The sequence below is a fragment of the Phalacrocorax carbo genome, chromosome 4, assembly GCF_963921805.1.
Source record: "Phalacrocorax carbo chromosome 4, bPhaCar2.1, whole genome shotgun sequence".
NCBI lineage: Eukaryota > Metazoa > Chordata > Aves > Suliformes > Phalacrocoracidae > Phalacrocorax > Phalacrocorax carbo.
The window spans coordinates 81,284,086-81,310,287 of NC_087516.1; the positions used below are offsets into that span (position 1 = coordinate 81,284,086).

Genomic DNA, 26,202 nt, shown 5'->3' on the forward strand with positions numbered 1-26,202 from the left:
CGGCGCCCGCGCCGGTACTGAGAGGGGGTATCGCGTTTATTCGTTTTATTCATATCAAATTTCACACAGTGAAAAGTGTAAATGCAGTAGGTTTCCATCCCTCCGCCTAGGCAAGGCCGATGAGAGAATAGTCATCCATAAAGTGCTCCTAGGCGGTATAAAACAAAGTATTCGGTTTAGCATTCAACTAAAAATCCCTTTTCTGGGCTCTGGTTTAGCTTTCTTGATCTGAGTTGCAGGTCGAACTGCCACAGATGAGGCTTCAAACCATTCTGGCATCTTCCTCTTAGCAGGGGGAGGTGAGTTCTGGAAGAGTAAAACAAAGTATGGAAAAAGGCACATATTTACAGTCTGACTCATATAGGTCTTCCCCCCAAAAAAAAAGATGCTCAGAGAAAGATGGGAATGAGCTATAGTGTTAGGGGAAGGCTTATGTCTCCCTTAAATGCAACAATTTTTTCAAGGAAATGAGGGACTTAAAACAAACGAAACTACAGCAGAACAAACAAAAACACAGAGAAAAAGGAAACAAAAGAAACAAAGGTCTAGGTGTTGTGCTGACCTCCAGGAATCACTTTTCAAAAAAGAAAAGCCACACAAACCAAAAAACCCAAACACAGCCCCAACACCCCCAAGTGTGAAGACTAATTGAAGAACTGCAGCTCCCGAGCCTGACCTGTGAAAGAACAGAGCTGCAGGCAGGGAATGAAAGTGGATGCCCCAAACCGGTGACACATGAGCAGTACCTGCTACCTTCCCCATTAGTACCAGAATAAAAGGGACTGAAATCCACAAACGCAGCTGTGGGTGCCTGCCCCCAACAGTGCAAGGCACCCCTTCTCTCCCTCTCCTCACAAAGGTCACAAGTTCTGCAGAACACACTCAGGGATCACATTCCCCATGGAGAACCTAAACATACAGCGCTCTCCACAACTGCTGGGTACGCCTCTTGCACTGTGGTAGGAGGAGAGGCTATGGCAACAGCAAGCCACAAATTACTCCAAGAGCTTACAGCCATGAGATAAACAGGTTTCTGCTCATGCTTCGGCCATCAGTTTTTAAATAATGCAAGACCTTTCGCTGGCGAGATGTTTGTCTCACAATGAACAAGACTGCTGGTGGGCTGCCCTCGAGGAACACACCAGGAGGACCCATCCACCGCCAGCAGAGGTTGCTCCAGAGCTTGTGCCAAGAGGTGTGTGCACAACACCAGGGCTCCCAGCCCAAGCTCAGGTGGGGCAGGAAGGGCGCAGAGACCCTTGACACACTGACTGTGCTTGTTCCTGTGTCAAAGGGGCTTCACCTGGAACCCATGTCTTGGAAGTCATCTGAAGCTATCACCAACAATCAAAAAGGTCACATTATCATGTGTTTACTCTCTTAAGACAGCTGCTGTGCTATTTAGGAGTTATACCTACCTAACACTGACCAGACCATGAATAACAATTTGTCTGCATCATGTTTTGCACTCACATCAATATCCAGCTTCCAAGTGAAGCGAGTTGTACAGCAAGTAGTGGTCAGAGCCACACAAGCTCCCTTAGAAAAACCCCACTATGTGTATGCTTACACAACTTGTGTTTATATAACACCAGTGGAAAAATCCTTCATGTGACGAGCATAAGATCTCACACAACTCCAAAGGAAGCCAAACATCCTCTCAAAGTGTTGGAAGCATCTGCCACTAGATGGCTGACAAGATGTACTGGGGAAAACACGTATCTGTAACAGGCTGATGCTCTGACTGAGGTATACTTGGGCACAGGAAGGGCAATAAAAGCAGCATGCTGTCACTATACCAAGCATATTAACAAGTTAGCTGGCAACCCAGGCCAAAGTTGTAGGCACAGCAGAGAACCCAGACAGGAGCTGGGACCTTGGTTTGTTCAAGACCAACATCTAGATCATCAGGTCTGGGCTCCACTCCTGGCACAGAGCTACAGGCAGCCTCACCTTTAGCTGAGAGTCAGCAAACAGTTCCTCCTCATCAGGATCAAGGGCAGGCTGATTCCAGGAGGCCAGCATGAGGGGCTTCAGGCAGCCTGCTGCCTCTCTGCTACTTGGCTGGCTGTCATCCACGCTCTGTACAGCCTTTCCATGTGACAATAAAGAAGCAGATTGTTTTATATATCACAGCATTAAAGCTTAAGTCCGCACAAACCAGATTCAATGCAATGGCTGTCTTCTGGAGGTTTCTTTTTTTAAGTGAGTGAGTGTGCAATTTTAAACAGAGTTCCAACACCTCTGCTTAATGAGATCACTAGCTATTTCTTAGCCTTTTCACCACAATCAAGTTTGAGCAAGTGAAGTGCGTCCATTTCAAACCAAGGGAACTGCAACTTGTACTTGGGCATATTTTCTGTAGCAGAGAAGAATACTTCCTCCACCCCCATGACTCTGAACTTGTACCACTTGCTTCTGACTCACAAGTGCCATGTTTTCAAATGTGTTTTTGCAGCAAAGGTGTCAGTTAAAAATGGGATAGTGGGCACAGAGGTATTAACTTCTAATTTCTGTAAAATGCCTGCTGGTCGTAGGTTGGAACAGCCAAGCTGAGATTTCTGTATCAACTACACATCTCTGTTACCAAGAGCATTGCTCATGGCAAGCCTACCGCATGCTTTATTACAGTAAGAACATCTGTTTACCGAAGTCGAAGGAACCATTCGCAGATGTGTTTTCTCTGCTCTTTCTTTCACTGTCGGATTGATCAAATTATCCTGTAAAAGCAGCAGTAATAAAAGGTTGTTAAAATCCAAGAACATTCATTAGCAGATTTTCAAGCTGTTTGCTACAGGGAAATATTAGAAGCAGCATATCTTCTGACAGAGAAGTAAATAAAGACTGTTTGGATTAGCTTTTAGATTTGCAGTCTACTCATTTGTATAATATTAATTTGATTTCTAATAGCATGTCATTCCTGTTATTAGCTCCAGCAGCTAACAGTAGGAGAAAGAAAAGTGTAATTAGAGCTCACTCAGTTGGACTGCCAGGAGGTCAACTTCAGGAAAAAGAAGGCTCTGACAAAGATATTTTAAAAACAAAATAGCACTCAGGGATGCAAGAAAATCAATTCAGCAGCATGGCAAGGCTTGAAAAATTGTTTGAGCCAGAGTTCAAGACATCAACCCCAAACCCTGTAAGAAACAGATATGAAATCCTCACACAGGAATTGGAATTTCTTTTTACCATTCCCACCAGAAGCCACTCAGTGCCGGGTGGCCTTTTGTACAGGGTGCTGAACCGGGATTTGGGAGACACCGAAAGGCCAGCCGAGGGCTCGGAAGACTAGCCTGGCCTTTCTCAAACAGCAACAAAGTACTCCTTATTTCCTGAGATTTCTCCCCAATGAGTCAGACATGGCATGACACACTTATCATGGCTACACCCAGCAGTTCCAAGCAACAGAGCAACCCATGAAAGAGATTTCTGGCGGGCATTGCCCCTGGCTTTTCACTCTCAACTTCTCTGCTTTCTCTGAGCTTTCTGTACATTAAGAGAATCACTTTTCCCACACAAGGTTGGTGATCAGGTACCAACACAGAGAAGCATGGCAAGGGCAGAACATGGACTGCGTGGCTATGAAGGATCCGGCTTACCCAAGGTTTTCATACTGTGGAGAACGTGGAACTTGAGCTTTTTCCTCCACTGCCACAGCTACTGTAAATCTGGCATTTTACAGGGAACCTTTTGCACCCACATCCCAAAGGGCTGGACAACAGCAGAAAGCATTCATCCCTGCTCTCAAAGGCCTCTGTTAAGCTGCAGTTGTGACGGTCTGTACAGTGGTACACCATCACATGCCTGATCTTCCTGGGCTGCATGTGCAGGACTTAGTATGATAGAGGTGAGCTGACAGTCCCACATGGGAACAGATCAACTCAGGTGACATGTTTAACAGATCACAGCAAGGCTGCGCATAGGCAGCCTTCTTCCTAGGTCAGTCCTTTGCAAGGGGAACCCTCTGGTTCTGCTCTGAGCATTGCTCTCTGCTGAGAGGGAGGCAGTCCTACTCAAAGCTGAGGAAAAGATGGATTGTGATGAGAAACCGAGCACTATTGGAAACAGCAACATCATAAAAGGGCTTTTTTTTTTTAAGCCTGCTCCTACAAGTCAGAAATGTTCTTTTCACAAAACCCATTTTATACCTTCTACTAACCTTTGTTTTACTCCACAAGGTATCTTCCCCACTTGCTGGATCTGCTCTTGATTTTTCCTGCTGCCGTTCTGACCACATCAATGCCCTTTTGACACCTGAGCCATCCTGAGACTTATTTCTAGCCTCTTTCTCCAATAATGCAATAGTCATCCTGATGAGATACGGTTCAATATTTGCAGGAACAAGTTCTCTAATGGCTTGAACTTTGGTGGTGTCTTGGAAAAAAATATAAAACCAGCATTAATCTTTTCTTAATCCTCTTGCCCCTTATTCAGAGTTCTCATGTTGTACAACATCAGTTGCCTCTCTGCTGCCTTAATCTATCTTCTGCATTAATGACGACAAGAAATAAACCAACGTATGGGTTTGGATCCTAAGAGAACAGATCATGAGCTTATGGGATAAGTCTGCACCTCATTCATCCTCACACAAACTTGTGGTCCTCAAATTTTGTTTGAAGCTTCAGAATTGCCTGCCTCTAACTTCCACGTCCTATCAACCATTTTCTCTTGAGAGGAAGGCTGTATTAACTCAGGCTGAAAAGCCTCTCTGCTTTCTTAAATGTAGTGCCATGGAAGTTCTCCATTCCAGCATGGCACTAAATTGAGGAAAGCAATCCAAGGGTCTTGTTGAGCCTGCAACTGCTGCTGAGAAGACACATTAACCCACATCTTACAAGAGTAAGAAAGCTAGCAAGTCTGCAAACTCTGCCAACCCAAGAAATTCAACTACTAGGGCAAGACTGAATTTTAAGTCACCGAGTCTCAGAACCACAGGTCAGTACACGGTCGATCTTCAGCTTCTGAATGAGCCCACAGCACCAGATGACAGTGTTAGGAAGAACTGCTTTCCCCTGCACTTCTCAGCCTCCTTGTCATGAACAAATATCTGGCAGAGAAGTTGCACTGGGGAAATTCCACAGCTCTTATCCAGAGTATTTTCTGTAGATGCCAGGACTTGCAGGAAGACTTCGTCAGGCTGATGTTTTTTTCCAAACACATTTGGGTAAATACAGACCCAAGAATGATGCCTCAGTCTTTTCAACAGCCATACAATTGAGTGAAAGGATTTGTAAAGGGCTACCATCTTTTTGCTCTTTAATGAGTCACCACTGCCTTATTTTACAACCTTTATAACCTTGACAGGACAGCAATGACCCTGGCATTGCCATGCCCTGCCTTGCCACCACCACAGGCCTTCCAGAAATGATGGATTCTACCTAAAGAAAGAGCTGAGCTGTCAGTTTTTCATTCCCTTCACCTGTATGCCACTGTCATGAGACTCATGAGAAGTTCCAGATAATGGCTGCGATCCTCACCTGAGTCAATGGGAGGATTACGGATGACATCAGAAATAATCTGTTTAACTTCAGGAGTCAAACCTGCTCGCTGCAGGTTGACTGCGTAGCCAGCCTTCATTGCCTGGAACAGGTGAGTGCCAACCACAGCAAGAGGCAGAGATCTGGTCTCGCTTATCATCCTCTAGGGAAACAAAGGCAGAAGGGATTGAGATGGCAGAGGTGTCTGAAATACAACTGAAAGCTCAACACCTGGCAAACTCTCATTCCCAAAAAGCAGTCAGCGGATACTGGCACATAGCAGTGCAAAGCTCCCCAAAACACTTGGTTACTCCTAATATTAGTCTCATTTATTTCCCTGCTTGTAAAGAGCATTCTTCTCCTGAGGCTACTGCTTCCCAGCTCAAGCGCCACATCTCAGCTTGAGCTTACTTCAGAAGATGGGGGGTTCTACACAGGAAGGGTGCTGTGCAGCCACGTCAAAAGCTCGCTACAGCTTACTTAGAGCTCACATCCCTTGTGTCACAACACCTGCCACCACCCCCTTTCCACCCTGTGGCAGCCAAATCCCAGCAATTTCTACCACAAAGGGAACAGATGCTCTTGCCTCACAGCTAAGTCAGAGTATCAACCCAGCTCCTCCTTCGTGAGACTTCTGTGTCAAAGCTTCAGATGTCTCCTGCTAGGCAGCTGTGAAGCACCTGACCTTCCAGGGGCCCACTGGATTCATAACATCTATGCAGAACATGGATAACAGCACCAAAACAAAATTCCTCCTCGTTTTCACATCTGTTAAATGAATTCTTAAGACATTTGCCTTGAAGAAAACCATCTCCATCTACCTTAACTTGTACTTTTTAAGGACAGATTTCAAACTGGCTGCTTGTTTCCTCCAAAGAACAGGTTTCAAGCTTCTGCTGATTTCTCCCCAGACAATACACATACTGTACATATAATCATCAGGATTAGTGGATACAGAGCATCAAGTTACCCATTAATAATTATACAACTGTTTCTTCCTACTTAGTCCTTAGGTACGCTTTTAAGTTAGGCACTATCTGACAAGGTTTACCAGTACTCGTGGGAGGGGGCAAAGCAAAACTTCAAGCAACCTCAGTTTCCTACTGCAGAATTAAAAAGCAATAAATGAACTGTGTCAGCGTCCCATCTTCACAGGACGCACGGCACAACGCCAGTGTAGCCACACGCCCTGTAGCACTTCAACTTACAGGTGACAGGTAGCTTGTCCTCAACTTCTGTTTGTAACAGGAAAAAGCTTTCCAAAATCTGAACTAGAAAGCCACGATAACGCTTAGCACTCTAGACCTGAGTTTTGCATTGAATCTTCCCATGAGCTTTGTTTCTTGACAGGCAAGTCTTACGCATGGATATGGCAAAGGAATAAGGATTTGCTACCACCTAAACCAAGAACAGAGTTAGTGAAGCTTATCCCAATGGTTATTATCTGCAAAGGTATGCCTATATACAGCCCCCTGCTTGGTGTCCTTTCCAACAGGCTACTGGATTAAGAAGTTCATCCTGTATGCCCTTACTACTGTGAAAAGGGAAAAATACAGCCACAAGCAGAGCTAACACTGGCAATAGGAAAAGCACACTGCTTAACTGTACCAAAACAGACCAATGAAGTAACAGCAACAACTCTGCCTGATGCCCTGCCCATCTGTGCAGGCACTGTGATGAGTAGAGAGCTGTATCTTACCTCACCGTATCCCACCTCACCACAAGGGCAGTTTTCCATACTTGTACCAGTCCACAGAGTTGAGTTAGGCGAGCTACCATTTGCCAGGAAAGATACTGCCTCAGTGTTTTAAAGCAACCCCACCCCAGCACTGGGCAGAAGATTTAAGAGAACTTGCAAATCCCCCTCCTCTAGACAAAGCATCCCCACTGTCAGTTTTCAAACAGGAAGGGATCTCCACAGGAGAGCGCTTACCACAGAGAGATTTTTCTCTTGGAACAGGATATATGTGACTTGCTCTGAGGGAGACAGGGCTCTAGTACACTTCCAGGGAGATGCTTCTTTCTGATCTTTAGATCCAGATGTGGCGAATGTGTCGGTCTAAGTGAGATAAAGAAGAAGATTTGCAATAATTATACCCCAGTGACCACCAGTGTATCACCCTCCAATTATCTGAAGTTATCAGGAAGAGTAACAGAAATGGAGTCATTCGTCTCTATGGAGATCAGTTTTGACCCCAAGTCCATGTTGCACAAAACCCCCAAAGGGAGTCCCAATGGACACCCACATACTTGCACATGAAAAAAGCAAGCACGGGATTGTCCATGGGACTCGCAACAAAACCAAACCAACCACAGAAACAGTGTCCAGGTCACCACTGGTACTTAAGTGTTGCTCAATATATGTAAAATTACTCCAAGAAGAGCAAACTATGGTATTCAGTCTGCTGCTTAGTACGGGAAACTCCTCCATTTGATTTCATATTTTGCTCAACACGGGTTTCTTGGAAAAAAACACCCCCAAAGGAATGCTTTTCGTCTCCATTCCTAGACTGTAATAGCTTTCTGTGAAGCAGAAGGAATACTCCAGAGTCTTCAAGCATTACACAGAGTGGTACTGCTGCTCTACCTGCTTTCTAGACTAGATAATTTCTATGTAAATTTACAGTTAAAAGGGATTTAAGATCCCCAAAGCAGAACTGCTTCTTATTTCCTCTAATCCTCTGCTCCATGGCCCCTTCCTAGTGGTGTCTCTCACCATAGAGACTGAGGAGCCACTCTACACAAAGTCTCAGACAGAAGAAAATCAACCGTGAAAAGAGAACCAACAGGAGTATTCCCAACAGCTGGCAAACTAAGCTCTTCTGCCAGTCTCCTAAGGAAAAACTTAGAGGAAGCAAAGTCCTGACCTGCAAGTCTGAGTCAACGAACGACAGTGAAGGAACTAAACCTTTGGCCCCCGGCCCCAAAGCACGATAACTAGCTGCAAGCCGTCAATAATGCAGCACCTATTGGACACCCAGCCTGGCCAGATGGATGACCTTTATAAGGAGACCCTGGACTTTTAAGATGACCACACCGATCTGGAACATCAGCCAGGTCCCAATGTCATTGCCAAATAGCACATTCAGATTCGGGGGGCCTATGTGTATACAAGCCTAGCGAGTTCTGCTGCCGTCCTTGGGTGGAACAGCTGCTTCGAGGACAAACTCTGAAGGAGAAATCTGACAGCTGCAGACCAAATTATGTCTTTTCGGCTCTTGCAAAATAGCAGATGCTTTAGTAAGTCTTACCTGCAAACCATTCACTTGGCAGAAGTCCTTAATTTCAGCCAGGAGAGGGATCAGCATGGTGGATTTTGCTTCAGATACACCATCAACTCTCTTCACATTCTCAACAGTCGTAGGCCTAGTTTAGGATGAATAATAAAAGCCATGGCAATGTCCTATGCCAATGCTTTGAAACATAAAGTGTGTGAATGACACACGCTTGGACTACAGATCCATTGGTCAGTCAATACTTCAGAGAGTTATTACTGTACCCCCATTGTCTCCGCAACTAAGTTCACTGTTTGCACTTGGAAACTTGGAAGCTTGACCACAGCAAGAACCTCAAGTTTGCTTCTCAATACTTTGGAGGATCAGTTTACTGCACTCCTCTTTGTTTTTACCGCTCAAGAGCCCATAAGCCCGGAGCTCTTCCATGGAATAAAATACAAGTTCCAAAAGTAGTACTGCCTAACGCCTTTTAGTAGCTAGGGAAGGCACTTCAGATGCATTACCAACTGAGCTGCCCCACAATGCCCTCTCATACAATGAGTGAAAGGAAGACTTTTTCTCCCTCCTTTTAGTAGTTGAGAGGAACACTAAATGGCATTTATTCTTTTACGCTACAGAGGCACCCATGCAAGGTAAGGGCAGCTCCTGATCTGTAGCTGACCCTTAGCAGGATGAGGGCATACTAGAGTGGTTAGAACACATTGGAGACAAGCAGATGGAAAGGTAAGGTTTAGTAAAAGATATACACCTTCCTCTGAATGGTCAACCTAACAGGAGGTTTAGACACGAAGACAGGAAAAGTTGTCGTTTAGTTTTGGGGTTTTTTAAATAACACCTAGAATCAAGAAGCACATCTGATGTCAACAACTGTTTAGCATAGACCAGTCAGGGGTCTACAAGGGCGTTAGAACAAATGCAGATCCTCAGGAAAAGAGCTGCTCTTCTACAAACGAGGCATACTCTCAACAGAAGCAGAAAGGGGATTTGTGACTTGGCTTGCATCCTTCTTAGTTTGTACAACACGTACACATGCTGGCTTTACCTTATTCGAGCCATCTCCACCAGGATCTTATTGGTTGCCAGGACAGCTGGAGGAATTACCTTCTCATTAGCTACCCTCTGTCTAACAGTCAGCAACTTGCCATACAGAGCAGTCTGTGAACAAGAGCACCAAATATTTCATGAAGCATCTCTAGATCACTCACATAGGTGTAATTAATACGAGGGGAAGTTAAGCTTCCCCAATCTTTCCACTAATATACAAAAAACCTGCAATCCATTCATCCATTTTAACATATTGAAATAATCTTCTAGGACTTCTATTCTAAACATCTCTGTAATATTGAGAGCTGCCCAAGCCAGCTGCCCCAATACAGGACAACTGTGGTCTTCAGGTTGACTGCAATTCACAGACCACCTCCCTCTTCCAAAGGCTCACCTCTAGCTCTTTTTCTCGGGATGAAACACCAGGTTCTGAGGGCTTCAAAGGAGATTTCACTGGTGAACGCTCTGCAACACTAACAAAAAACAAAACAAGTGGGAAACAAGCCCTGCATCAGATCAATTTATCCAGAAACTTTGCAGAAGGCTGTAGGGGAGCAGCAGCCCAACTTAATTTGCCTGCTCTGACAGCACTATCAGACAGTGGTCTGGCACCTTGTGCTAGTGGTGCACTCATACAGGACTTCAGCTGGTTGAGGCAGAATCAGCATTACCCCTGATGTAACAGAACTCCTCTGTGTCTGCTCCTGTAACTTAAAAAATAGCCTCTTACTGTACAAAGCTTAAGCAGATGAAATGGAAGTTTTGTGGAAAACCCCACAAACATACCAATATCCCTGTCAACAGCTGGATTCCTATATTGTTAATAAAAGCATGCTCTTAGAAGCACTTGTCCTTTCATGGCATTATTCTGACAGCATCCCACAAGAAACACACCTTACTACTACTTTCTGCACAGCCGGTAACATGAATCCTGCCCAAAGAGAGCTAATAACTTTAACAGCATCAGTGACAAGGACACAGCTGCTGTGCTGTAAGCACAATTAGCTGTTGCTGCCACTAAGCACGTCCGCCTAGAGAGCAGCGCCACAGCTACCAGTCCATGGGCTCGGGTACTCAGGGGACATTTAACCCTGAATTAGACTGCTATGATTATACCGCAGCATCTGTTAGGAGACAACCTGGAGTAACAGCATCCCTTCTTAAACAAAAATGCCTTATAATTGTAGGGACTACAATTATTTTTTTTCCACATGGCTACAGTGGCAGTTATTCAGCTTAAGTGACACATTCTATTTTCCTGTTGTTTGTCAGCATCAGGCTGCTTGCCTGAAGGAGGAATCGAACTGCTCAGAAATGCAAGGTGGGTTTAATCTGAAGCGCCACACAAGCCAGGAATACAAATTAGTCTGCTTTGTGCAAAACCTTGGTTTTTTTTTTTGGCCTGATGGAGCCTCAACTTGATCTCAGTCTTCTCCAGACTAGTGTAGAAAGGCTGAAACCTACATGCTCACTTGCAGCCCCTGCACAAGGCATACATGCAGTTCGGCCAGCTTTAAGAGCGAGTCACAGCTTTGTCACTTTTGCCCAAGTTACATTTGCAAACTGTTTAGAAAAAACCAAAACAACCTGTTCTCCATTTCTTACTTTAGACCAGAAGTTAAAATATATGACAAATGCAACTATCACATAGATGATGCTAAAAAACATGGGCCCAGTGCGAGTACGCAAAATTCTATAGTTCCATTTTTATCAACATTTGCTATTTTTGTTGCTTGGATTGCAAGTAATACCAGTGAGAAAGTCTGCACTAAAGCCTGCATTAGGGAAGCTTGCTTTGCCTGTGACAGTAGAAGCACATACAATTTGTCAAATTCAGCAAAGCCTGTTAATCATCATATAGCTCAACACTGAAGTATGATGCTGTGTACAGCAAGTTTTAAATGCTTGCCTTTTTTTAATATATTAAACACTTCTATTGTTACTTCGCATCGTAGAAAACTGGTTTTAAGGATCATCCTACAGACAGTATACTTAATTTTTACTAGGTCGATAGGGAATTATGTTGTAACATAGAATACTATACCTGTTAAGCATGCTACTGCTTCTTGGAAGCGTTTTACCTTTCCTCTCATATGAAAACATATCATCCAGAGACATCTATAAAAAAATAGAACAAGACAAATGCTCATTTACCAGTCTTCCCACTGAAATTGTTGTTAGAGGCAAAATATTCAGTTTTGACACCATGATATACTTGCAAGATTTTTTAACACCAACAAGGACGGACCACGAGTGCAAGAGGAGTCGTACTCATACAGACCTGCTTGACTGGCGACTGCGTTGTTCCTTTCTTGCCTGGGGAGCGCTGCGTTGAAAGCACAGGTAAGAGTCTGCTGCTGTAATACAATCAGCAATGTTATTAGTTAATTAGTTATCTTAATCATATCAGACCAAGTCATTTGTGCAGTGACACTGCCTTTTAAATAAAAAATTAACTTTTTGCTAATGGAACTGATTTGAACTTGGTACAGGGATATCTCTGGCAAATCAGAAGTTCTTATTCATTTTTTTTACTCATTAGAATCCCCATTCTTCATGAAAAACACTAAGGACCTCTAAGCCTGTTAACACTAAAACTTTAACAACGAACAAGAACCTTGCCTTATGGAAGAAACAAAGATTTTGGTGAGAAAAATGGGGTTTTTGTGACAACACTTGAAAAAGATTCAGTTTTAAATATCCCGTTACAGGAGAAAACAAACGAGTACCAACTTTCTGGTCTGCACTAAGCATGCAGCTTTCTCTGTTGCTTACTGATTAATAATCAGCGTTTTATTTTTCTTCCAGATGACCTGTAGACAGTAGCTGCAAGAGCCACAATAGTAGACTATGAGGGGGTAGAAGAAAATTGGTACTTTCTCATTACCCAACTTACTTAATTTTCAGCAACACTAAGGCAATCCAGACACCAGAACAGGCTCTTAAGGCCAGCCCTGAAGAGCTTTGTTCTAGTATTATTTCTTGTCACAGCAAAGCCTCTGCAACCTCTGGTTCATTACCTTCCACTTCAGAAGGGTTGGTCAGAATTAGCATTTGTGAAGACCAACACAACACTATTCATTAAATACAACCAGAAGCAAGAGATTACAAGCAAAGCCTCACATGTTATTTTCTTGGAGCTATACGATCTGATAGCAGATACCTGACCACCGCTGAAAGAACAACCCGCTTCTGCAGACACTCACCAGGACTTTAAACAGTTAAAGCTTCATAAAAAGAAGTACAGGAAGACTAACTTGAATCATTTCTTGTTACAATAAAAGCTTTTAGGTTTTGCCCTCAGCTTAAATTTTATGAAAAAGTAGGTCAAGTACATAATTGGGAAAACAAGTTGTTAGCTGCTCTATTTAAGGTCTTACAGTTTAACTCATCAGGATTAGAAAGAATAAATCTTGACGATTTTGTTCTATCCTGTCTTATCTTAGTTGATTACGTTCCCCATGAGGATGCGTTGCCAGGCTACCCAGAACCATTGATGAGGACACATGCTTTCTGACCAGTTTTGGTACTTTCTGTACTACATTTCCCACTAACCTTCCCCGTTACACATCCATCCAATTAGCTCCGCTGAAGACCTCAGCGGCGAGGCACTGTCAGGTGTAAGCTGCGAGCCATGCTCTCTCAGGAAGCCTAGAGAACGCAACACCTTTCATACCAGCAGTCAGTTGAGGCATCTATCCAGGCACTTCCACTGATGGTCTTATGATCGTGTCTAAGGGAAAACTTTGGCTAGAAAAATCAAGTGCAGAAGTATCCTGCCCAACCTAGCCATCTCCGGCAGCAGGCTTCAGAAACAGACCTGATGTTAAATGAAGCAGCACTCAGGAGAACACACGCACTATATAATTACCTTCTAGAAGGTCTCTGCAGATTAAGGACCTCATTGGACTGCAATAGAAGACTTGGGTTTGAGGCAGATCCAGCTTTTAACAGCCAATTTCTACTCTGTAAGAAATAAATCATGGCTTAGCTATAGATTACTCAGAGAAGCTTTCGATAGGTAAACCATAAAGTACCTTCTGGGTGAGCATGCATATGGTTGTAAAGCTGCTCTGCCCAACGCTGTTTTTGAGGAATCCTTCCATTAGCAACTCTTGGCAAAGTGCTTTCCACCAATTCTCCGGCCAGTCTTTTCCACTACCAAAGAGAGGGTGTCTTCGGTATCTGTCCGGCAAGCGCTGAGAACTCTGAAATTATTGAAAGAATTGGTCAGACTGCTTGAGTCCTTGTGGAATGACATTTCCAAAATAGCCAGTAAACCCAGAACTCCAGATGCAAGAGCACATCCTCAAGAACATATCTCCACAGAAGAACTTTACAGAAAAGTCACAAGCCAGAATATTTTATTCAACATATAATTTTACATACATACACTTTTATTCAATATAACACCCATTACAACAACCACACCTACAGCACCTCAAAAAGAGCACAAACCATGCTTGTTGCCTCGTTCATGTATCCCAAAGCGCCATTTCACCTCCACTAAGCTAATCTGCTCCTGCACTTTCTGCCAAGGCTGTGCAAGATCATGACTTCCTTTTGTAATCAGACCCCAGACAAACCTACGCTTCTATCATGGAAGTCTCAAAACATCTCCCTCTGTATACGGAGGGGGTTACAGGAGCAACCCAGCCATCCACAGCAGTGGAAAAGTCATCTAGTGCAGTTTGTATTCAACCAATTCAGGTCAATCTTATACGAGTTCAGAGTCAGTTACCTGTTTTCTTTTTAAATAAGAAGAGCCTACACAAGTAAAAATTGATAAGCCCTGTTTAAATCTTAGGACAGAGGTACAAAGCCAGAAGCAAGCTCACTACAGATGACTGCTCCGGCCTTCACTGCAAAGCAGTTTTTGTTGGCTTTGTTTTAAAAAGTTGCTGATTTACTCATCTCTTGCCAAAGGGGGTTCAGACTAAAAAAGCTGATTCAGATCTTTAGCAGCAGGGGACAGAAGCTGGAGCAGCCAGCCATAGGCAGGAGGGACTCAGATTGCTGCTGGACAGGACCAGGGCAGAGTCCTGACAGTGAACACAAGCGAGTCACCTATTCAGCAGGCAAAGAGAAAGCACCAAGTCCCATGTCCTCTCTCCTAGAGAGCCCACGTTCAAATATTAACCCACATTACTTCAAAGCATGACTATATTCCTAAGCTTTTAGTTATGCCAGTTACATTAATTACTCCAATGACTGCACATTTTCAGAACACGGTTTTGACTTGGAGAACAATGGGATTAACTATAAAAGGAATAAAACCAGTATATTTTGCGTCCACATTTCGGCCAAGCATCATCAATTAAGCTTGGCATAGGACTGACCAACAGAAGCCAAAATAGCTATTTCAGCTTCTTACTAATTATTAAATGCTCAAGGTACTACTAAAAGCCACTCACAACCAGTCACTGAGGCTACTAATAAAGTAATTGCTGGAATAGCTACCAATTCCCCTTTGCTGATAAAAGGAGACTGAAAGAGTTGCATATTCTTTGTTTAGCAGGGTTAGTATAATATTTCTGTCAACGCAGCTCTAATACACTTTCTTAGAGGACACTCCTCACTTTCACGGTCTGACTCAGCTTTCAAACATTAAGTGAAACAAGGTCTCCCTTGTGGTCTACCCAAAGCCTGCTGAAGGCCACCTGGACCTGGCAAAAAGATGTCACTAACCTAAGACCACAAATTCTCCATAAACTATACACAAGCTTTTAAAGCAACATACCAGTCAGCCTCAAACACAGTGTGTAAACTTACAGCGATATTAATTATTTCATACATTTGTTCTAGAGTCTACATTGATACTAAGTAAAGAAACAACTTAAAGTTTCATTAGCCCAGAAAAAGGTATTCCTGCAGGCAGTAAAAGGTTATTCCATATTTGCAGTGCAGGTTTTGCACCATCTTCACTTCTCCCAGTGATGCCTAATAAATTAACAATCAAAGCAACATTAAAATCTGTAACAATATTTTATCCCCTAGACACAATCATCAACTTAACTGCCTTATTACAAGGAAAAAGGAGAGCCATCGTTCACCCAGTTTAGCAAGTACTACAGGTGATTATTTTTCCCCCCAGGTTGTAAACATAAGAAGTTTTTCCTGTTCTAAGTCCTATATTTTGTTTCTGGTGAGTTTCTCACCTAGTGTTTAAAAAACATGGCACAGATGTCATTTATATTCATTCTAGCATCCTACTTCCTGTCTTGCTACTCCAAGACAGCCAGCAGTACAATGACAGAATGCAAACAATGGCTTTCATTCTTTGAACATAAACCAACTGAAGACCAAGCAAAGACGTGTTTGCTCGTCATTCTGAAAACGCTATTCCTTTCAGAATAACGGAAGCCATACCTCTTAATTGAAACACACCGCTTGCCCATCTCTACAAAAAAACCATCAAACTCACCATAAAGGAAACAAAAGCTGAAGCCCTACAGGAGGGACTTCGGAACCTCTGCCAATACTTGGGCTGGCGTTCATGTGTTAGACAGTTGCAAATAACCAACTCATAACAACCCATAAAATACAGGACAGCTCCACAGAAGGCAAACAACAAGTACTATTTCTAAACTGAACTCTCGGGCCATAGGGGGCTGAACATTGCTCTGTTAAGAAAAACAGAACAAAAAGAGCAAGAGCTTGGAGGCAGAAACTGTTCCTTTGCTGTACGGGGGCAAAATTAAATATGACATGCTTCTGAGGTCCACTATTTTCATGGCTGTTGCCTGTGAAGACAGGCATCTAGTTCGCTGCGTGGGAAGTGCTGCTGAGCAGCTTCAGGAAGCCTCGACTACCCCTCTCTGCAGATAATCAGCTCTCCAGGATAACAGTATGAAGTACATATTTAGTGTATACATGTTTATACTAACCTTTATCAACATTTTGTTTGATATATCAATAAAGAGGAATGCTGTAACAGCCCCTGAACTCTCAGTACACATACAAGGATTTTTACTATCACTTACAGACCCTCGGAGAAATAGAATGGGAACTGTAGTTCCAAACTTCTCTTCCAGGGCATTCACTGCAGACAGCAGCTGATAGACTTGCTTCCCAAAGTCCTGTAAACCACCTTCTGAGTCACTGGAGACTGCACAACTAGAGGCTCTGAAAAATGCAAAGAACACCAAGTTTAATGCACAAATAATTCCCCTCCCTTTCTTTCAAATATTGTCTAATCAAGGAATACCTGAATAAATACACACTTCAGTTTACATGAATATAAACAAATAAACCTGTTTAAGCCTAAAGAACTACGACTCAAAACACAAGACCAAGCAAAAGTCAAAGTCACTTGGGGTTATAACAGCTGCCCAACCTAACAACAAGCAGTTCTTCATGGCACTTGCTGTGACAGAACAACCTTGTCTCAGCCATCTTCTGAATTTACTATTTGAGTATGTGGACTGTTTTAGGCATACAAGACACATCTTTAATTGTACCCAATAGCAAAGAGTTTGTGGTGGGGTTGGTTTGGTTTTTGTTTTTGTTTTTTTTTAAATGAAGATAGAAGACAAAGAAGGAAAGAGCAACCCCATTGAAAACTTTGTAGGTTTCGTTAATGCATTTATTACTGACTGGAAGAATCCATCGAAAAATAACTGGCAAAAATCATTTCTAAGGATGAGATAAAAAATCCCTTCTAAAGATGAGAAAAAGGACAATGATCTATTTCAAGCAATTTCAGTTCTGCAACACAACTTCACTACATGGCTCTTCAATGACACAGCAACGTGACTGCAAAGATTGAAATTAGAATCTCTCAAATTCTCTTCCCAGTTAGCTTTAGTAGAAGCCAGGCAAAAATTTCTTAATCCTTGAGCATACAGGAAATGCAGCTGAACCGATACCATTTTTCTAGGAAGCAACACAACGTAACACCTTGTCTCTGATCAGGAAGCATCAGGCTAACAGCAAGAGCAAGGAATCCTTTATTTAACTTTGGGGAAAGCATGTACCTGCACACAGGAGAAACCGAGGAAGGTGCTTCTGCTCATACCTGTGTGACTACTGACCCCCTTGGCTTCCCTTCAACACATCTATGAGATTGTTAGCAGCGCTTTAAGGAACATGTGCCAGCACACGCTGTAACAGGAGAACAGCTCCCTTAACACTTGGCCATTTAACCCTTAGACAAATGGTATCACACTCGTGTCTTCTTTTGGGATTAATTACCTAACAGGACTTAAACTAATGAACAAAAGCCTATTTCACACTTTAAGAGTGTTGCACTAAACCCTTTCAGGAACTGTGACCATGCTTTGTTCACAGGCTTTCCCACAGCCTAATTTAAAGCTTACAAGATGCCTCATGGCTCGCTCAACTGTTTAGGAGAAGGTTAGACACAGCTGTTTGAAGACAAACTTCAGGCTGAACATCTGCAAGATCAGATACATAAAAAGTCAATTCTTTTAAGTGATTTGCCTTGGAAGTCAGCCTGTGAGAACATAACCTCTTCTATCAGTCTTCAGGGAAGAAAGCTTACCTGGACCTGCAATTATCACAGCATTCTTCTGTGCCCATGATGCCAGAGGAAGCCTTTCGGAGCTGTTTGTCTTCAAAATGAGACAGGACGATTCTACCCAAGGGAACGTTGGGAATTAAATGAAAGACCAAGAATCTACACATTAAATTTATTGCAGAAAACAGTTGAAAATCAGCACCATTAATTAATTCACCGGGGAGCCAATTATTGGGCCTTGATTCCTCTAAAGAATTATTTTTTTTTTAAAGTAAATAAGGGAACACTTGATGTACATGCATCAAAATGCTGAAGGCCATACTTCTTGATACTGCTTTTTAATATAAAACACATTTGCAGAACACATTGCGAGTATAAGGTGCCTTCTGGTCACAACCTCTACTTGTGACCGAGCTGTAATGGCTCTTATCAAAGCTGACATGACATAAAGCATTAAAGAGATACCAGTACTCACTTCCTCCTGCAGCTATTTGTCACAAGGTACTTCTCTATTTTTGCCAGCATCTTCAGTTTGTAAATCCGGAACTGTTCATTGCGTATCTCATTTAGAAGACGTCTGTCAGTCAAAGGGAAAAATTGAAGAGCCTTAAATACTGGCCACTACTTCCCTGTGCCACACCAAAAATGAAATCTGCTAGACAACTGTCTCAGTCAGATTTACTAGAAACATCAAGAAGAGAATCCTAAAAACCAGATGCAAACTGCCTGCCTGTTTCGCCACAACCTTGATCTTATAGCACAGGGCACCCTCAGAGGAGCACCTTATTCATGTTCTTCTACACAACATTTTTTCTAAACAGGGCAGAAGGAGAGAGTTTCTTCCAACCCCGCAAGTACTCTTCAGAAATCCATGTCAGAAGGCACAGAGCAGGGAATCAAAGGCACAGGGCATCAGACGGAAGTCTCCCTCAGTCTCTGGTTTTCCCCGACAAACTCTGGCAAGTTCTCATCCGTACCACTACCAAGTAACAATATATGCTAAGATATCATCGCCCTTTTAAGATATTTGGGGGCAGCACGTGAAGATAGATCTACTTGTTGCCTCATTTAATACCCTTTACAGGAGTCACTGGAAGCACCCAACTGAGAAAGTAGCATTAGAGTCCCTGGGTGGGGTATGGAGCACTCTGCCCCTGCTCTGAGCTGATGCATGAGCCAAACCTGAGCTACCACCTGCACCACCTTCCCTGTGCCACGTGCCAATACTGCAGGCGTTGGGAACAACATTAACACAGCTACAGCATTCCAGCTCAGAGCTGAGCTAAGCAAGGTACTGCCTGGGGAAAAAAATAAACCAAACAAGAACAGAGAAGTATATGGTTTCACAGACCCTGGCATCCTGCTGACACAAGTTCAAATGACCAAGTTAAGACATTTCTATGGTGCTATACCAGCTACGGACAAATTGAACAGGAGACGTCTATAACCAGAACTCCCCCATCCAGAAAAAAAACCTTTTCTCTACTTAGACATCTAGATAGTGGAGAGAAAAAAGTAATTCTACAGCATCAGCACTCTTAAAGGGAGGTGATGGGTCTAAAACCATCTCAGGTGATTTACAAGAGAAGTGACTGGGTCTTATCAGTGCTTGCGTTGCAAAGCATCTTCAGGAAGCAGAACTGGAACAAGGACAGTGTCATTAACATTAGTGCACTTGTGTTTTCTTCTAGAGTAACTACAGCATACTTAGCACTGCGTGTATGCAGGAAAGGGCTTGGAACCGTTCTGACAAATAAATCACATTTCCAACCAAACCCACTCTGCTTTTCTTCCTTTTGGTATGTTTTGACTGTCGATGCCAAAGCAGTTGTCTTCAGTCATTTACCTGTTAAAACTCAAGTCTGTCACAGTCCACAAGATGTGACAAGAAGCAGGCAGCCCATCACGACCAGCTCTCCCAATTTCTTGATAATAGGATTCCATTTCCTTAGGGGCACCGTAATGAATAACCATCCGGATATCTGCTTTGTTGATGCCCATTCCGAATGCCACTGTAGCCACAATACACTACAAAACAGAAGCCACATGCTGAACATTTTGAAGTGAGCATCAAGAACACACCTGCAGTAATGCTCACACACTTGGCGACACCTTTTTGCCACGGACTCAGAATTCAGCCTGAATTGCAGTGGTTTCAAACCCACACTCGACTTCCACGGTACTCTTGTTAAGTCTGATTTTGGTCAGACTATGAGTGTAGGATAAAATACTCGAGTGATCATGTGCTGTGTCAAGTGCTGAAGAGTTTAAGAAGTTATTCTCAACCAAAAGGCAGAAAACCTACTGTGATGAGGAACATAAGACGTCCCAGGATCACTCTTTGCCTGCTTAGCTGCAGGAGGAAGAAAGCACCCCATAGAACTTGATATTGTTCAGCTACCACCATATTCCTGAGATGCTATGCATTTTTAAGAGACTTACTACAGACATTTGAAATATAGGCCACGAATCCTATTACTGTCAGCACAGACCAGCAGTTTCTTTGCCCAGAATTGGAGACAGTAAGCAGGAAGCACATGCTGATATCCCCAAATTCTTTCCTCTACCAGAAATTCTGCAACTATCAATAGGACCAAGTGGACTTAGGTTCCCACATACCTGAATTTCATCCCTCATGAACTGGTGATGGGTCTTTCTCCTTTGATTGATTCCCATACCAGCATGGTACGCACTACAGGCCACGCTGAGTTTCATCAATTCAGATACAACCTGTTCGGTGGCCTTTCTTGAAGGGCAGTAGATGATAGTGGGGCCTTCAAACTCATATGCAGAACTGCTATAAATAATAGCAACATGTAAAGACACAGAAGAGAAGCTGCCGCCTTTTTACAAAAAGTCCAACCAAACCTGGTTGAAAAGGCAATGTAGTTTTTCCAGCAGTTCACCTTCCTGGGGATTTAGAAATTTAAGCAGATTTTCACTGGTCTACATGTACACAAATTGTTTGTCCTTTGGAAAAATGGACTTGGAAATTATTTGGTCCTCTTAAGTTTATTTTGCAAAAAACCAAATATTTGTGTCTGTAGAAGCAGCAGGATAAGGTGTCCCAGTTTCCTTGAAGTCAACAGGAAACACTTACAGTTGTAACTTTTGAAAGGCCTATATTTATATAACAAGATATGAGCTATGAGAAATTGATTTATATTGCTGCAGAAGCAACACATTGTAGCTTGCGACAAGAACAGGGCCAGGACAGGTACAACACTGGGTCTGCTAACATACAAGGACTGCAATTTTTCTGCTTAGGTTAGCTTTGTTAAAAAACAATCTTACCACAGATTAATGAAAAACTCACATTCTGTACAGTACTTTTTGGAAAGTTACCCACCAGCCAATCCATCGTAATCATTCCAATTGCTACAGTGCCAGAAGGTCCTCTGAGGATCAAATGATCCTGAAGATCCTTAAAAGTTGGAATATGCATACAGCAACAGTCCATCACCACGGCTTTCTTTAAATTGGGGGGCGGGACGGGCACAACAACATGGGACGGGACACGACAAGTGACTAGCAGGATATCACAGCCAAGTTGTCAAGAAAGCCCAGGCTCTGCCTTACAAAACCAGTTTAAGACCGCTACCAGTTCTTAGTACGCACTACCAAAACTCCAAGATACAAAAGTGCATCTGAGGGATCAACTAAAATAGGCTTAAATCCTTACCTTCCTTTCCTAGTAAGGAACTGCTTCAAATCCCTAATGATATTTCCACTTTGCCGTCCAACTTCTAAGTACAGGTTAGGCCTGTCAAAACTAGTACATGTGACCTGGGGATTGCTCAGGTTCAGACAACTCACTATGTCTTCTCTAACTGATGGACTTGCAGTTGCAGTTAAAGCAACAATGGGAACCTGCAATGAAAAGTAGAAGAAAAAGTCAGAGACCTCTCATGGATATTTTTATAACCAAGAAATCATGACTGAAAACTGAAATAGCGCATAAACAAGCACTTGGATCTGTTTACTAACTGAATCAGGTCAGCTTTTTGAAAAAGGTAGTTAAATACTAACTTCCTAGAGCTTTGATCTACACTGTTCAGGAGAGTAGACGGGGACAGAACACTGTTGACATATAGCATTTTACTCTGAATGAGTCTTTTCTTTAGTTCCATCTTCAGCTACTGTAATTTCCTGGTGAGGTTCACTAGGACAAAACTTCCCAGAAGAGCATGTAAAATTCAGCTCTAAATTTCTGAGCTTCAGCAATAAATACTTGAGCATCTAGTAATCACAGTTGCCTGGTCTTACAAGCCACTCAGCCAGCCATTTTAAAAAAAGTTTCCTCAATATTAAACCAGAGGCTTCGGGACATCATCTTCCACAGCATGAGGATCCCACAAAGTAATCCCATTTTCAGGTGTTTGTGGTAGTCCAGGTTCAGAGTACGCTTTATCTCTAAGCATTTGGAAAAAACCCATGAAGCTCAGGCACTGACAAGGACTGCATGAACTCCAAAACAGCATGGTAAATACACCCGAAGAGCAACATCACAAGACTCATTTCTAGCTATCGTATAAAATGGGGTAGTCTCCTTTTCTTATTAGAAATCAAACACATCAAAACCTCACCGATGGCAGAGCCTTCTTTAATAAGCCTAGACTTCTAAAGGAAGTTCTGAAGTCATGGCCCCACTGGGAAATGCAATGAGCTTCATCAACAGCTATGAGGGTGATACCTGGTGGGCACAAAACCACAGCACGGACACATTAACAGGACAAAGCAACACAGGAAGTGACAAAACACAAACAGCCCCATTCTGCTCGAATTCAAGCTTTCCTGTCATCAGGCATCAGCAGTCTGCTTCAGTTTTTGTTTCTAGGATGCCTTCTGCTGTACCAACTCCCCAAGCCTATTTTTATAACAGCTTTTTTCATCAAAAGGGCTGTAGGTTTTTACAGACTCCCCCACTACCATGTCTGCTTCTTTCACCAAGCTCCCAGTCTCCATCATCCCTCAGAATGGGTCGAAGTCTAGACCTACCTGTGACAGGACCTTTTACCACCTATCCCCACCCCCTCTTCCAGACTGACTTAACAATAGTCAAAAATGCTGATTACGATGTCAGTTTTATTTTCTGGATTGCAAGACAAAATCTGAGTGTCTGTTCTGCACTGAAGCGATGTGTGGAAGTCCAGAAAAATGAGGGGAAACAGATTAAAGATACCCCTGGAAAATAATCTTACATTTTCTGAATCAGAAAACCCTCAACTTCAGTACAGATATCCTGTTCTAATCCACATGTTCAAAGCACCCTACTGTCAAGAGAGGCTAAGCATACATTTTTTCAGGACTCTAGAAATTCAGATAGCTCGTCTTCTCCCTAGATAGTCCTCCCTGACTACAGCACTAGAAACTGAGTTCCTTAAAAAAAACATAATAATTGGAGTTTATGTGCCTTGAATTTACCCTACTGCGAGGTACCTATTACCTACATCATCTCTGATGAAGAAAGAAACGGTACGATGCACTATAGTGTCAACACAATTTCATTGTTACATTCTGACAAAGATCAGATAATTAGAATACCTTAAAAGCTGAAATATTTAGTGATACTCATTTCACTTTCTGATATTTGAATATTATGTTTGAGCACCTCTGTTCCCAGCAGCTTGTGTAATATTCCCATGCCAAGATCACACTAAAAACACTAAACACATGATTTCTCATCAATGACAGATCTTCTGACACCATTTAGTGGCAGTCACTACACTAGCCTCTGAGCTCACTGGTGTCAACAAACAGGTGAAAAGTGTTCAAGCATTAAAAAAATTTAAACAGAATTGTGAATTTAAGCTGCCTGCCAACTCATCTACAACCTTATCCCCAACTTACCAACAGTTCGATCAAGATCCTGAAGTATCTCTAAGTTCCCCGAACAAAACTCGGGAGTCATATATATGACTCTGTACTGACCCCTGAAACATCAAGAAAATAGACCATCACAGAAGGGAAAACCCCAAGCAACTCAACCAAACGAAACAAACCTGTTATTGTCTAGAAGATAAGTGAGAGTAAGTACAGAATTCTGGATACAAAACACAAGGAAGTAAGTGAAGACTGTAGGAAGCAATCCAGAACAGTAGGAAAGCAAAGCAGTACACCATGTTACAGGAGAAGCAAGAACAGGAGAGAGATTTACTAGCCTTTAGAACAAGAAGGAACTGCTGTGATGACTTGGTGACAAGTATAGGTTTAAGACCTGTGTAAAATCATATATAAACCACAATGTAAAGCTGACTCAACGAGCCCCATCTCCCCAGCCAGAGGGGGAAAGAGGCTGTCTATAGCCTCCCACACGCTCAGGCTGGGTGAATGCAAACGATATCACTGACCGCCAGGTTCCGGGTCTGAGCCACAATCAGGAGTTTCACCTATGACAGAACAGGGAAACATCCTACCTCCCAATACACCTACATCAGAACATGCAGTCCCGGAAAGATTGTCTAAGACTTACTCTTTGATGCCTGCTTTGATGTTTTTTGACTGAGCCGAACCAAGCAAGCAAGCTGGAATCCCTGACATTCTGCAGAAATAAAAAGCACAGTCATGAACAGATTTACTCCCAATGCTTTCTGCCTTTGCTTTCAGCTTATGCCAGCACTTCGCAAAGGAAGTTCAAGCTGCGAAGTCAGAGGCTACGTTCTTCCAAGGATCTTCGTGAATAAAAACCTTTTCAAAGAAGCAGGAGTGGTCAGTCCCTATTCCTGCCACCCTATTCTTCTGCTTCCCCTCGAGCTGTCCCCCACAACCCACACGCTTGATTAGCTCCATAAGGAATCAGAGAAATGAAGACCATTCTCCCTGCACAAGAGCTGGGTTTACCAGTAGAACCTCCAACAGCAGAAAATACATGTTGTGGCTTAACTCCAGCCAGCAGCTAAGCACCACGCAGCTGCTCACTGTCAGGTTAAAGCACAATACAGTAGGTCTATTTTCTTTAGCTATTATCTTACATAACATTTCGATGTAAGCCTTACTAGCTTGCAATTTTTTTCCTCACCTTTCCATCTTTTGTGAGCTACTGGTGCTGCATCTTAATTTTCAATCAAGTGGCTGCTTTTTAACAACAGATTCAGTAGTTACGCTTACCAAGCTCAACCACTTCATGTTTGGTTTTAGGACCCTGCAACCCCTGTTGTCTTAACTTGGTGATTTACTGCTTTTTATTACAGCCCTTTGTTCCAGTAGCTTCCTCCCCTCATTCCTGTTTCAGTCCTTGGCAGAGCTGCACCCAGACTGACAAATGACTGAATTGCATTAGGTTGTAGAAATTCGGTCTTCTCAGCCTTCAAAATTAATGACCCGCTGAGAAGGTAGTGAATAAACCCTTTCCACTGAGGAAAACAGTATAAAAGCCAAAGATAAGCTGAATGCATAGAGACACCCTGCTGAGTAATACTCAGTCTAGGAGCGGGCTATGGAAGCAGCTCAGGCTGTACGGCCATTCATCTGCACACAGTCACGATGTGCAGCAGAAAATACCACATGTAATTGATGTTCCTTATTTCAAAAAATCTTCATATATCCCCTCTTTCACAAAAGACCTGTTCTTTCCTAGTTGGACAAGGCAGGAATGAACTAGACAACTCAGCACGATTCCCTCCGCTTAAATGAAAGCGTGTCAGAAGTGAATTGCTGTTATAACAGAAGTCAAGCACATGTAGAGAAAACGTTACAGGTACTAAAAATCAAAGAGGTTTATCTTGACAACACCTGTAACTGCTTTCGTAAGAAGTTCAGTGTCACTGACGAGTTCGCCCATCATACCTTTTAAGAACTGAAGAGGCCATGTGTCGGGAGACATAGTACACAGGCCATCTTAGAAGTCTCTGCCATAACTTTGGTCTGAATGGCCTACAGCTTCCAGCTGTGTGTTGTGCAGGTGTTAGTTCTCAGGCTCAAAGCAGCCCCTACCAAATTTGGATAGAACTCTCACAGGCTGCAAGAG

At 42.9% G+C, this 26,202-nt stretch overlaps 1 protein-coding gene across 7 annotated transcripts in view; it reads right to left on the reverse strand.

Moving 5' to 3' along the window:
• Positions 1 to 30: 30 nt before the first annotated feature.
• Positions 31 to 26,202, reverse strand: part of WRN (WRN RecQ like helicase) — a 45,804-nt gene continuing 19,632 nt past the window's right edge. For 6 of the 7 annotated variants that reach the window (XM_064450646.1, XM_064450644.1, XM_064450645.1 and 3 more), the window contains 22 exons: positions 24,709 to 24,777; positions 24,087 to 24,169; positions 22,823 to 22,929; positions 21,919 to 22,106; positions 20,856 to 21,033; positions 20,083 to 20,264; positions 18,712 to 18,813; positions 18,261 to 18,353; positions 16,741 to 16,882; positions 13,795 to 13,965; positions 13,629 to 13,723; positions 12,039 to 12,114; positions 11,802 to 11,875; positions 10,152 to 10,230; positions 9,756 to 9,868; positions 8,729 to 8,843; positions 7,411 to 7,536; positions 5,478 to 5,640; positions 4,160 to 4,374; positions 2,649 to 2,720; positions 1,954 to 2,091; positions 31 to 306 (listed from right to left, as the gene is read on the reverse strand). In XM_064450646.1, the coding sequence (XP_064306716.1) occupies positions 184 to 306; positions 1,954 to 2,091; positions 2,649 to 2,720; positions 4,160 to 4,374; positions 5,478 to 5,640; positions 7,411 to 7,536; positions 8,729 to 8,843; positions 9,756 to 9,868; positions 10,152 to 10,230; positions 11,802 to 11,875; positions 12,039 to 12,114; positions 13,629 to 13,723; positions 13,795 to 13,965; positions 16,741 to 16,882; positions 18,261 to 18,353; positions 18,712 to 18,813; positions 20,083 to 20,264; positions 20,856 to 21,033; positions 21,919 to 22,106; positions 22,823 to 22,929; positions 24,087 to 24,169; positions 24,709 to 24,777 (2,704 nt within the window). In that variant the 3' untranslated portion in view covers positions 31 to 183. The remainder of the gene's footprint in view (positions 307 to 1,953; positions 2,092 to 2,648; positions 2,721 to 4,159; positions 4,375 to 5,477; positions 5,641 to 7,410; positions 7,537 to 8,728; positions 8,844 to 9,755; positions 9,869 to 10,151; positions 10,231 to 11,801; positions 11,876 to 12,038; positions 12,115 to 13,628; positions 13,724 to 13,794; positions 13,966 to 16,740; positions 16,883 to 18,260; positions 18,354 to 18,711; positions 18,814 to 20,082; positions 20,265 to 20,855; positions 21,034 to 21,918; positions 22,107 to 22,822; positions 22,930 to 24,086; positions 24,170 to 24,708; positions 24,778 to 26,202) is intronic. The other variant, XM_064450647.1, reaches the window with a different exon arrangement.